General features: G+C 37.3%; 1 protein-coding gene across 3 annotated transcripts in view; it reads right to left on the bottom strand.

Moving 5' to 3' along the window:
* Positions 1 to 13,693, bottom strand: part of TPR (translocated promoter region, nuclear basket protein) — a 66,585-nt gene that overhangs the window by 1,306 nt on the left and 51,586 nt on the right. Inside the window, exons 42-50 of one of the 3 annotated variants that reach the window (XM_045982861.1) lie at positions 13,212 to 13,343; positions 12,910 to 13,000; positions 10,687 to 10,871; positions 9,243 to 9,311; positions 9,034 to 9,128; positions 5,963 to 6,069; positions 4,689 to 4,796; positions 4,406 to 4,562; positions 2,346 to 2,464 (exon numbers count right to left, since the gene is read on the bottom strand). In XM_045982861.1, the coding sequence (XP_045838817.1) occupies positions 2,346 to 2,464; positions 4,406 to 4,562; positions 4,689 to 4,796; positions 5,963 to 6,069; positions 9,034 to 9,128; positions 9,243 to 9,311; positions 10,687 to 10,871; positions 12,910 to 13,000; positions 13,212 to 13,343 (1,063 nt within the window). The remainder of the gene's footprint in view (positions 1 to 2,345; positions 2,465 to 4,405; positions 4,563 to 4,688; positions 4,797 to 5,962; positions 6,070 to 9,033; positions 9,129 to 9,242; positions 9,312 to 10,686; positions 10,872 to 12,909; positions 13,001 to 13,211; positions 13,344 to 13,693) is intronic. The other 2 variants (XM_045982862.1, XM_045982863.1) reach the window with 2 other exon arrangements.

Genomic DNA, 13,693 nt, shown 5'->3' with positions numbered 1-13,693 from the left:
ACACCCCAAATCCAATCATTAGCAAATCTTGCCAGCTCGAATTTAAATACATATTCCCAAATCTGACTTGTTCTCACAAACTTCATTTTACCATCCTGTCTGAAACATCCTTGTCCTTACCTCGAATTTACAATATCCTCCGAACTTTCTCCTTGTTTCTGCTCATTACACATTTTCAGTCTCTTGTTTACACAGCAGCCAAACTGATACTGTTGAATCTTTAAGTCAGAACTTCTCACCACTCTGTTTGAAACCCTCTAAAAGCTTCCTAAATCCACAAAAGCCAAAGCAATTAAAATGATCTACTGGGCCTCTCCTCCCTACCCCCTTCCTATCTCCTGCTCGCCTGCCTCTCCCTGGCCTTATGTGCTCTAAACACACTGGCCTTCTTGCTGATCTTGAATATACCACCCGCTGCCTTATAGATACCTGCTACAGATCTCATCAGGAACACTGCTTCCTCAAAAAACTGTACAGCTTTGCTCCCTTGCCCTTTCCAGTATTTACTTAAAAGTCATTTCCTTGGTAATACTTTCTATCAAATCACCTGGGACCCGGTAGGCACTCAAATATTTACTGACCAAATCAACAACTGCTCAGATGAGGAGGCTTACTGTTTTATAAAGATTTTTAAATTTTATTTATTTGACAGAGATCACACAAGTAGGCAGAGAGGCAGAGACAGAGAGAGGGGGAAGCAGGCTCCCCGCTGAGCAGAGAGCCTGATGTGGGTCCCAGGACCCGGGGATCATGACCTGAGCCAAAGGCAGAGGCTTTAACCCACTGAGCCACCAGGCACCCCTGAGGAGGCTTATTGATATTATCAAATAAATTTAAAGACATTCTAATTTTACAGAAACTGTAAAAGGGAACAAAAACCATGTTTTCTTGTGCAAGTCTTGGTAAGGTGTAACATTCTACTGTCAAAGAAAATTTTCATGGGATATCAGAATATAATTGGGAGAAGAGCATTTCAGCAATTGTATATTAATAACTGACAATTAATAACAGCAATTGTATATTACTGACAATTAATAACTGACAATTTCTGAGTCTTTCTGAATGTAATGCATTGAGTTATATAATTTATATACTTTTTTTTTTTTTTTTAAGATTTTATTTATTTATTTGTCAGAGAGAGTACAGGCAGGAAGAGAGAGGGGTGGGGGGAAACAGGTTCCCCTCGGAGCAAGGAGCCCAATGTGGGACTTGATCCCAGGAGGCTGGGATCATGACCTGAGCCGAAGGTAGCCGCTTAACTGACTGAGCCACCCAGGCATCCCTATATACATTATTTCTAATCTTGACTGCAATAATAAAATAACTGTGCAGACATTTAAAGTTACTAGCTGTTAGTAAGGTAGATGTGGGATCTGAATCAATGGATATCGGTTTATAGGCTGCTGTGTCAGGGAAAAGCAGCTGATAGGCAAGAGAGATCTTGAGATAGCAAAGTCCCATGACTAAAGAAAGTAATAACTAAGCAGGTCTTCCATAGAATGTGAAGGTTCCCTGGTAGAATTTGAGAATTACTGCTATAAACAATTCAAAATAAAAATAATTAGTGTGGATGATTGGGTACTGTATTTCTTCAACTAATAAAAGTAATTCCCCACCTAAAAATTTTGAGACAGATAAGCTAGTATAGTGTATTGTTTAAGAGTGGAGTCTCTGAAGCCAAACTTCTTGAGTTCGTATCCTTGCTTGCCCGTCATCTTTTAGCTATGTACCTTGGAAAAGTTATTCACGTTTCTGTGCTTCAATTTCCATATGGGTGATTACCACGTTGGGCTGATGTGAGAAGTGAGTGAATATATGTAAAGGGCTTAGAATGCTGTCTGACACATAGTTAAATGCTCAATAAATGTTAATTATTTTTTTGAAAGTACCACAGAAATAATTTTTATTATAGAAAAATACATAAAACAATCTTTTTCAAAGTTAACTTCAAAACCTTGAAAGCCAAACTTAGAAACTGCTTAATCAGTAAATTTCAAATATTTTTTGAGTAACAGACCTCCTACCCTTCAACTCTCCAAATCAAATCTCACGTAGGAATCCTAATATGTAGAACAAGTAACAAGAAACTCCTTTAAAGAGGCAGGAAACCTGAAGTACTGCTCCTTAGCTGCCCTCCCAGTGACCCACCCCTCCAGCCCTGTGGCACCTCTAGTACAACCAAGTCTTAAAACTACATTTCCTTTAATAAAATACAATTTCCCTTTGAAATAAACCATTTTTAATTCAGGGGGAAAAAAATGAATGATCTCTTTGTTACTAACAAAATCATCTTCCGCAAACAAGTTTGGTGTATCAGTTGTGCTGTACTCAGAGCAGGAACTTACCTACAGAAGAGCTGGATGGAGGATCCTGGCTGGTAGAAGGAAGATCTGACTCATCAGATGCCTGGACAGGTTCTTCTTCCTGCTGGCTATCAATTTCTAGGCCTGCTTCGGAACTGATACTAAGAAAAGAAAACAAAAATTGATTAGAAAATACAAAACTGATCCTTGAGGTATCCTAAATTGTTCCTAAACTTTTTCCGATACAGTTTATCACTTAAATAAAAAACTAGACTCTTAGTATTGGTAACTGTAATTTTTTTTAAAGGAGCAGGGGAAAAGACAGCTCAAATTGCTTTTTACTTATTCTTCTTCTCACTAAGACATGTTCCGATTTTAGTTTTTACTTCCCTTCTTTGTTATTTTTTTCTTTTTGCCAAAGGATGTACACATTCTTGACAATATTCGTATGAGATATATTATACAGATTTTTGAAATCTCAAAACAGTTTTCTAGGAAGGCAAAGTACTAAAATAACTCACAAGTGTCAATTAAACAACTTACCACTAACTCACCATGGGCTCTAGCCCAGATGAGACATGCTGCGGGTACGTGAATTCCTGGCTCAACAGCTGTTAACTCTCCCCCCATTCAATAAAACAGTCTCTCTCCCATTCAATAAAGCACATCAAAACACAGGTAAGGGAAAGAATAGTCCAAAAATAAGTTCAATCTGCTCCAGTTTTGTCATCTGCAAGCTTCAGGGCAGTCATTGGTAACAGTGTATCTGAAAGATCTCTCTCAGGACTGCCTGCTGAAGTTGAGAAGTGCTACTGAAGGACAAAGGGCATGGGGCTGAAGTCACAGGTCAAATCCAGTCTAAGCCAGTTACCAGTGGCCTAAGCAAGTTATTTTAACATGTTCTGAGTCTGAGCTTTCTCACTGTAAAATGGAATACTTTGCAAAGATATTGTGTAGGTTAGAAATGACATATCTTTTTATTTACTTATTTATTTGACACACAGAGAGAGAGACAGTGAGAGAGGGAATACAAGCAGGGGGAATGGGAGAGGGAGAAGCAGGCTTCCCGCTGAGCAGAGAGCCTGATGCGGGGCTTGAACCCAGGACCCTGGGATCATGACCTGAGCTGAAGGCAGATGCTTAACGACTGAGCCACTCAGGCACCCCAGAAAGGTCATATCTAAAGTGACTCGCATACATGATATAAAATTAATGGCAGCTGGTATTCTTAGCAGGGTCTGTAGTCCCCCCAAAATTAAGCAGCACTGTGTTAGAGCATAATAATGGGCTTGCTTTTTCCCTCATATATTAGAATTGGTCTATAATTATGCAAGTAAATACTGCTAAATAAAACAAAATCTTTGAGCTCTACTTAGCAAATTTGTTTTCTACTTCTAGCTGTGCCTCTACATAGTCCAACTTTTTTATTTTGTAAAGAATTAGGTTCTGCTTTGAAAGCTAAATACTTCTCCAAGACCAGTGTCTAGTAGTTCTTTGCATGAAATAACTCTACACCCTTTGACTTACCAAAAAAAAAAAAAAAAAAAAAAAAAAAAAAAAAAAAATCCAGAAGCTGTGTCATAAAACACTTCTTCTGTTAAACTCTGTTTATAACTGTTGTATTAAAATGCAATCAGGTTTTAAAAACTACTAGAAAATTTCTAATTGTTAAGACGTTAACATTTCAGACATCAAAATCTAAATGCACATAAAGAAAGAGTAAGTGAGGTTCACTTGAGAGCCCACTACAAAATAGAAAGTTAGTCATTTCCTAATTTTCACAGAAAGACTTCTTTCTTAGGGAAAGTTCAAGCAGCTACATGAACTGAAAGGCAGCAGTGATTTTAAAGAAATCATTTTTCTAGACTACATCATGTAATTTTCAGGGCGATAAACATTTCAAAAATTACTTGTCTGCTGTAGTAACATCCAAGCCCTAAGATATATTACTATATGCAAAAATTAGTCTTCTGAAATGTATGGCTTGGTTTATTTTTGTAATGGGATGCTACTAAAAATACAGCTCAACAAACTGTTTCTTGGCTAAAGGAAAACAAGTGTCAAAGTCTAAAGCAAGCAGAAATTATAAAGTAAATACTTACCCTTCAGATTCTGCCTCCACAAATACTTCATCTCCATCATCACCTGCTGCTGTTTCATTTGTGGTGGATAAAGTGCCAGTGGATGTTGTCACCATTGGAACAGACTGAGAGGCATGCTCTGAAGCATCAGATGTGGTACTCTCAGTAAACACGGTCACTTAAAAATGAAAAGAAAAGAATACTTTAACTTGGTGGTTTACCTAATTTTTAGCCAGCAGGTGTCACACAGTTTTCCATTTTACCCCTAAAGCACATAATCTATTGGTCTGCCTCTGGTACGTACCTGGGGCTGCTACTTGTAGAGGGGTAGTGGGAACACTTCGGCCACCTGACTCTTCTTCATGAGCTAGGAAGAGGGGTGTTTCATACATTCCTAAACCTAAAGACAATTCTAAATATTAATGAATGATTGAAAGAACACAGAACTGTCAATATGCCAGGTATCTGAAAGAAAAACAGAAATCAGTAGACACCCAATTTTGCTGAAGCCCACTAATTCGCCTGATCAGGCAAAAATTAATCTCTCAAAAATATAAATGTAATTGAAACACATCCTTTAAGTTTACAAACATTCAGTATCCTTCGAAAAAATACCTAAAATGCTGCTCTTTATGGGTTGATAAAAGCCAACTTATTGAGTACTCAACTATGAATCTGGTACCATGTTAGAGTCTACTCACCAAAACTACAAGGTATTACTCTTCCCCTTTTTGCTAAAGAAATAGGAATTTCTAGGAGGTTGATTAATTTCCCCAAAGTTACAAAGGTAGTAAATAGCAGAATTCCAATTTAAGCCTAGATTTGTCTTCCAAGCCTTAACTGTCCTATAAAATAAAGAGCCATACAAAAAATTAAATTAAAAGATATATGACTTATATGAGGGCAACAGATTAATCTTTAATTTGGGGCTTACTGTAACAGGGTATGTGCTCCTTACTCATTTAATAAAATGCCATATAGCTTCCCACAAATCTACCTGGTTATATGGATGCTGACTGAGGATTAAAAGGTAATTAATTCCACAAAGAGCACTATTCATGTTCACCAACCAACTACCACTACTTAATTTCGGGGTCATTTTATTCCACATACTTTAAGTATTTTTTTTTCTTACTTTTAATGTTCATGGAAAATATCTAACTAGTTTTATACATTTAACTAGGAATGTTAAGTATCAAACTAAATATAAAATAGGCTGCATTCCTTCCAACAACTTTAAAAATGGCTCATAGTACCTATGTATTTATACTGGTTCAATAAATATTCCTGAATACTTAGTAGACATACAGCACTGTACTAGGAGCCAACAGAGATAATAAATGTAAAAGCTACTCTTTATGCTCAAAGAACGGAGAATTTTGTTGAAAAGGTAAGGTTTATATGTAAAACAACATTGAACATGTAGTAAATATAGTTTCTCCTATAAATTTGCATAGAAATTAGATATCAACTTAAAAAAAATTGTATTTGCTCACTTAAAAAAAAAATCCCATCAGAATAGCTTATTACTGAATATTCATTAACCCAGGAGATCTAAGCATTTATTTATCTACTTACCTCCTTGAGAAGCAAGCTGGCCAAGATCAGAGTGACTTGAACTTGTCTGTGGCATATCTTCAGGTGGCCCAAACCGGAATCTAGGGACACCAGCAACCTGTGGGGAACTAAAGAGAAAAAAATGAACTTAAGATAAAATTTAAAGTTACCTTGTTTAAACCACAAGAAGGGAAAACAATCCAAGAGGAGGAAGAATAATCATAAAGCAGGAAAAAAAAAACCAGACCGAAGTAAAGTTGATACAGAAATCCTTGTAATAATATTCTCAAAATATGAGTTGTGAATGAATTTAATAATATTACACATGATTTATATATATGCAATTTACATGTAACTTTCAGGTCTCTTGAACTATGCCTCACATTTCCTGAATCTGCTGGGTATCTAATTCCATGTAGATACACTAAAAAAAACATAAATCTAAAATGAGATGCACCAGAAAAAGAGAATGAAGTCACAAGACAAAGTTTTGTCTTCGTTTTCACTGCTGAGTCATAGATCAATCAAGTCACCTCTAGTCCATTTCTTATCTGAAAGAGCTCACAAGACGGTTCCCAAAGTCTAGAAAAATTCTATTATTAGCTGGCTAGACACCTGTTTTCCCCTTGTTCTAGTAACACTGGCATCCATCTTCCCGCCCACAATCTAGGATATAAAACAGCATTATCTCTCTTTGCCCCCTCCCAACCCTACCTTTCTTCACTAGCCAGTCACTAATGTTTATGGATTTTTTGTCTATAATTAACTCTTTATTTTCTTTGCCACATCAACATTATTGCTTTAGTTAAGGACATTCTCTTTTAGGTGGATTTTAAAATTTATTTTCATAAAATTATCCTACTATAAAAGAATCTTGCATTCTGAGCTATGCAAGAATCTGCCGACTGGCTGTCACTCAGAACCTGTTTATTGGTATCTGCTTCTGACAGGCTGACTTCCAGAAGGGAGGGGCAGACGGTGACTGTAAAACTGTGTTAATTAAGATGAGTTATGGTTAACTGCACAAGTTTAAAATAGGTTTTGATAGGGGCCTTGGGTGACTCAGTCAGCTGAGTGTCAGCCTCTTGGTTTCGGCTCAGGTTGTGATCGCAGGGTCATGGGATCAAGCTTTGTTTCAGGCTCTGCTCTTGGCATGGAGCTCATTCTTCTTCCTTCCCCTCTCTCCCTGATTCTGCGTGCACATGCACGCTCTCTCTCTCAAATCAATAAATCAATAAATAATCTTAAAAAAAAGGTTTTGGGGTGCCTGGGTAGCTCAGTTGGTTGGGCATCTGCTTTTGGCTGGGGTCATGATCCCAGTCCCACGTCAGGCTCCCTGCTCAGCGGGGAGACTGCTTCTCCCTCTCCTTCTCCCACTCCCCCTGCTTGTGCTTTCAAATAAATAAATAAAATCTTAAGAAAAAAAAAGGTTTTGAATGTCTGGCTATATGTTACCATATACTACAGAACAATCAATCTTTTCCCAAGTTTGTGGAAACTTTTGCATTCTGATAGTCAATTACACCTTGGTATGCAGCTAATACTTCAGCCACAATTAAACGTGTACTTCACACAGAAAGCTTTTTTATCCTTTAAAAGTAGTCGTACAGCACAGTTAACTTAGGTTATAGACCCAGACCGACTGGTTTAAACCAAAAACTGCCACTTTCTGGCTGTCTGAACTCTGACAAATTTGTTAACATCTCTGTGCTTCCTAATCTGTAAAACTGAACACACTGAACATTAATGGTGTGCACTCGCATAGCTATAAAGATTAAACTGATTCATGGAAATGTTCAGTAAGTGTCAGGTGTTCTTTTCCAAGACTCAACTCAATGTTGTCCTCATTAAGTCGTCTCAGATTCCTTCCTCCTGATTGCTGGAATAAATCACTTCTTTTGTCTTAAGCCTACTGCTTATGCTTTTACTCTTCTAGATTGTTTGGGTAACAATTAGTTCCTCATATGCTTGGCTTTTGAAATAGTATCATCTCATCATGATCACTGTCATTACCAACACCTTCATCAACATCTGCACAGCGTTTACTATGTGCCAGGAAATACTTTAAATACGTTAGCATATGGGGCGCCTGGGTGGCTCAGTGGTTAAAGCCTCTGCCTTCAGCTCAGGTCATGATCCCAGGGTCTTGGGATCAAGCCCCACATCGGGCTCTCTGCTCAGCAGGGAGCCTGCTTCCTCCTCTCTCTCTGCCTGCCTCTCTGCCTACTTGTGACCTCTGTCTGTCAAGTAAATAAAATCTTAAAAAAAAAATATATACGTTAGCATAAATTCAGTTCATTTAATTCTCACAACTTACATGGTAGGAATTATTGTATTATTATTCCCCTTAGTAACTGAGGATACTCAGGAATAGAGAACCTAAATAACCTGATACACTAGTAATCAGTACAATATTCTGACTCTGAAGTCTATGTATTTTTTTGTTTTGTTCTTTTAAAAATTATCTGAGAGAGAGATTGCAAGCATTGGGGGGAAGGGCAGAAAGAGAAGCAGACTAGTAAACTCCCTGCTGAGCAGGGAGCCCGATGTGGAGCTCAATCCCAGGACCCCTGGGATCATGACCTGAGATAAAGGCAGACACTCAACCGACTAAGTCATCCAGGTACCCCTGAAGCCTGTGTCTCAACCACTATTATTCTGCCTTTATGTTTCAAATTCCTGATGGCAGCAACTATATTTCATTCACCTTTTTTTTTTAAGAGTGAGAATAAGTGCACAGTGCATGAGCTGGGGTGGGAGGTAGATGTACGGGCAAGAGGGAGAAAGAATCATAAGCAGGCTCTATGCTAAGCTTGGAGCCTGACACGGGGCTCGATCTCACGACCCTGAGATCATGACCTGAGCCGATATCAAGAGTCAGACACTTAACCCACTAAGCCATCCAGGTGCCCCCACTTCACTCACCTTTATATAACTTTCCCCAACACTATATCCTCAACCCTCCTACCACAAGTGCTTAGTACACAATAGAGGACTCAACAAGTAATGAATCTACCAAATGTAAAGAAACTGACAGGGAAACAGGAAGAAAATTATTAGTCATAAAATGTGTTTCTCTTTCATTAACTTACTGAATTGCTTCAGCAAATCCATCAGTACGATGTGGCACCACTAGAGTTGGAGTACTCGGAACTGTTCTGTCTTCATCATCAAAGAAATGCTGCTGCTAAAACAAAGACAGAAATGGGGGAATAAACAGGTATGACAGAAACATACATATGGACTATACATTTATTTGCTAAACAAATGAGTCACTTCTACATAATGGGTAGATAGTTACCATGCCACCAATTCCGGGAGTCAACTGAAGCCCCCGTCCAACAGACTGCCTCCGAGTCATCTGAATTCTCTGTATCAAGAAAGGAATTATATTTGTTTCAAGGAATCAGGCAATAAAACAAGAACCAAGTACCAACAGATACAGCTTATTACAATGGTAACAAGAGAACTGAAATGTTAGCAGATAATACAACCATCAGGATATCTTCTCAGGAAAAATTGCTAATGTTTGCACTAAAGAATTCTGTCTTAAATAGTGATAAATTTTTGGGCGTGTGGATCGCTCAGTTGGTTAGGCGACTGCCTTCAGCTCAGGTCATGATCCTGCAGTCCCAGGATTGAGTCCCACATCGGGCTCCCTTCTCAGCCGGCAGTCTGCTTCTCCCTCTGACCCTCCCCGCTCTCGTACTCTCTCTCAAATAAAAATCTTTAAATAAATATGCAAATAGTGATAAATTTTTAATCGTATAGACTATATAAACCACCAAATATTTTTATTAATCAACACAAAATATTAACCAATATTTAAAACCAATCTCTGATCCTATTTTATTTGTATGTAACTAATCTAGTTTCTATTTCCTGAACCTAAAACATTAGTTAAGTATGCCTTTGGATCTTAAAGCTTAATTATCCTTTGGAGTTCAAATAGCAATACTGTCTTCAAACAAACTGTTTCCCAATTTGGACAATTCTAAATTGGTAGATTGGTGTATTTTGCAGGATCCACACACAATCCATTAAGACTTTGTATTTTTAAAGAATGAGGTTATTTTCATCTGTGGTATTTTAGTAGAATCTCACTTGGCAGTTTTTAGTACACTATGTTACAGGATAAGACTCAAGCTAGATTACTAAAAGCCTTTGTAGTTTTCCTGCTGTTTCTGCAAGTTTCTGATTAAGAGACGTCCAACCCTATTATAAAGGGTGCTACATGTTGAGGGTCATGCATCCTTTCATTAATTATAAGAGTGGAAGCTAACATGTACTACTGAAAAAAAATGAGAGAAAAAAATGTCTCTTAAGCAGAACAGAAATTTCTTTTTTGAAAACAACAACAACAAACACACACATGCACCTTAGAGAAAGAAACCTTCAAAATACATAGTAGTTAGCTGCTAAAATAAAATTTACTTTAATTAAAATCCAAGAAACCCTTTTTCTTTTTTAATCTGTACAAAGAGTGACCGGATCTTTATTTGCTAGAATTGTAACTATTTCAATTTATACACAACTTTTAGTAAGCCTTGCCCTTTCCAAAGTTCACTTTACTTATGAAGTAAACTAAACTACTGCTATATTTCAAGAAAAATATTTCAGTTCAAAAAAGTTTATAAAAGTACGCTAAAACATTAAAACATTCACTTAATTTCTGGAAAAAGTAGTATCTAATGCAAAGAAGGAAAGATAAAGCCAAGATTTTTCAGACTGACTACTTTTACTACCTGAACTGGTGGTCCCAATTCTTGAGGTGGAGCATGAATGGTGAGTCGTGGTGGAAGAGGGTGTGGGGGGCGTCTTGGAGACTGAGGTGCTCGAGGAGTCTGTCTTTCAGATGCAGATGATGGCTGCTGTTCTCTAGAAATGTCCTGGGAAAAAGAGGACTCTGCAGTACCTGTATTACCTTCACCTACAGGAAAAGAGAAGCTTATTTTGAAGTATTAAATTTACCACAGAATAACTGGGACAATTCCCTAGAGGTATAAATCCCACCACTAGGAAAGTTCACCTCACCAATACTTTCAGAAGGAAAGAAGTGAGGTGTGGATAATGGGAGTGCAATTATCAGCTGTGTGGCTTAAATCAAGTCCCCTAACCTCTTCAAGTCTATTTCTTAGGTTAATTAATGGAACCAATGAAAAGATAACATTTGTATTCCAGATTTCTTAAACTTTGAATTTCAATGGTTCTTCACATGTCTAAGTCTTCTACATGCTAGAAACAACAGAAGCTGTCTCTCATGCGAAAGCAGGCTATCAGAATTTAGTGGTTTTACAAGTCTAAGGTCTGGAATCGGATTCTGGCTAACCTCTACACCCAACATGGGGCTCAAATTTATTAACCCGAAGCTCAAGAGTCACATGCTCTACTGACTGAGCCAGCCAGGCACTCACTCTCAGATCCTTAACTGGTACCTAAACTGATAAGCTTATTTTAAGAATTGAACACAGGTGACCCTTGAACAACATGGCTTTGAACTACACAAGTTCACTTTCAGGGGATTTTTTACAGTACATACTGTAAGTGTATTTTCTCCTCCTTATGATTGTCTTAATAATGTTTTCTTAAAGCTTACTTTATTGTAAGATTACAGTACGATAAACTACAAGTACATGTTAATCAACTATTTTAATGGTATCAGTAAGGCTTCTGGGTCCATAGTCGGCTATTAGTAGTCAAGTTTTTGGGAAATCAAAAGTTATATGTGAATATCTGACTATGCAGGGGGTTTGGAGTCCCTAACCCCGGCACTGCTCAAGGGTCAACTGTAATTTAATACAAGTACAGTTGCTCAAGAAAAGCATTCTTTTTATAACTTTCTGGCAATATACCAAATCCATCCACTAATTTAATTTTATCCAGAGCATTGGGCCTATTTTTGCATGACTGTAAATAACAAAGTCTTCAAAGGGATTCAATGAGCATCTACTGTATGCTTTGTATATGGGAAAAATGGCTATGAACACTAGTCCCCCAAAAACTTTACTTTTAGTGATAATACCAACGGAGGCAAAAAATACTTCCTCCTGTATCCCAACTATATGACACACACAAGATGTTTCTTAAATCCACAAAGTGTTTTATAAAATATAAATTATGGGCCAAAGTATCATTAATCTCTCTCCTTATGTCCCTTAGAAAGCAGTAATATTTTTTAGTATACGGATTAATATTTTTTTCTTAAAAAATTTTAAAGTTGAAAGGTTGCTTATACCCTTGCTTTATCTTAATTCAAAGAAGCATGTACCTTGCCATCTTATACACACAGGCTTATATGGAAACTCAGACACACTGTTTTCTCAACAGTCGAAATACGTAAGGTTTTACAACGTTACCATTTATGATTTTAGCTCAGTATTATCTGTAAAATCAGAATAATATACCAGATGATTACCAATTCCTTAAAACACATTTTAAAAAGATTCTAAAATAAAATTATTTCCTATGATTTCCATAATCCTTTAATACCTAACATTTCAGTGAGGTCTGGACTTATCCTTTCAAATATTTAACAAAAGCATGTCACAGTGACCAAAATATCTTTTATTCAATGGAAAACCAGTCAACCAGTAAAGCTCCAATACCCATAAACCTTCAAATGTGGGCTTGATTCAGACAACCTCTTCTGACTGTGAACTGCTAATACTGCTGTTAGAGGTCCCTACTTTACCTTTTCCACTTAGTAAAAAGAGCAGCAACACACTGTACTTGTAATACTTTACAGATTTCAGAACGCCGGAATCTTAAAGCTTGACATATTAGAAAAGACAGTATGACTCCAGAGTGATAAATATAGTAGACTTTGTAAGATAATAGTAGCAAAACTAGAAATAAGCTAATCTCTTGCCAATTTACTGAGTGTTATTTCCTACATAATTAAATGCAATCCTAGTTTAGAAGACACTACCAGAAGCTTTCAATTAAAAAGAGATGAAAAAAGGTCTTACCACTGTTCTGAGAATCAGCAGCTCTCTGACTACTTTCACCTCCACCCATACTTTCTTCTGTTTCTGTACCTGGATCAGTCCCATCACCACCCTATAAACAAAATATGATGACTAAGAGCAAATAAATCAAACAATTATCTTGAAACATAACAACTAAACCACAGTAACAACAAACAAAAAACCCCAAAGGTATAAAAAGTTTTAGTGTTCTGAGAATATAGATCTGTGAATATCCTTGGAAAACATTATGTTTTCTACCAAGTTCTTGAAGAAAGTGGATGATCAAAATTCTAGCCAGTTACCTCAGCATCATCGGCTTCATATCCATCATTGCCATCTGCACTACCAGTGCCCTCGTTACTGTCCTCACCCTCGTCTCCCATCCCTGTGTCATCTTCATCATCGTCATCATCATCTTCATCCTCCTCATAATCCTGGTAGACAAATGCCCAAGTAAAAACAAAGATCTTAGATGTAGCACGCATATTCTGCACTTCTTGACAGCATATCTAAAAATTTCAATGACATATCACTGATCAGGACACAGGAGCTGTCCCAAGAACTGTATGGAATACATTCAGTGGAAGCAAGTATCAAAATTGTGAGGCTTACTGGAATGAGTATAATAATAATCAGTTCTGTACTCTAACTGTTCACATGAGATCAGTTCAAAGACTAAAGCTCCTAAATGTCCACAAAGTGTCAGATGTCACTTTATTTCTAAATTTGAAGGGTGGCATCAAAGAAAACAAATCATGGGGACGCCTGGGTGGCTCAGTGGATT

Source organism: Meles meles, chromosome 17 (genome assembly GCF_922984935.1).
Source record: "Meles meles chromosome 17, mMelMel3.1 paternal haplotype, whole genome shotgun sequence".
Classification (NCBI taxonomy): Eukaryota; Metazoa; Chordata; class Mammalia; order Carnivora; family Mustelidae; genus Meles; species Meles meles.
Note: the sequence above shows the minus strand (reverse complement) of the source record. Positions and strands in the feature narration are given on the sequence as shown.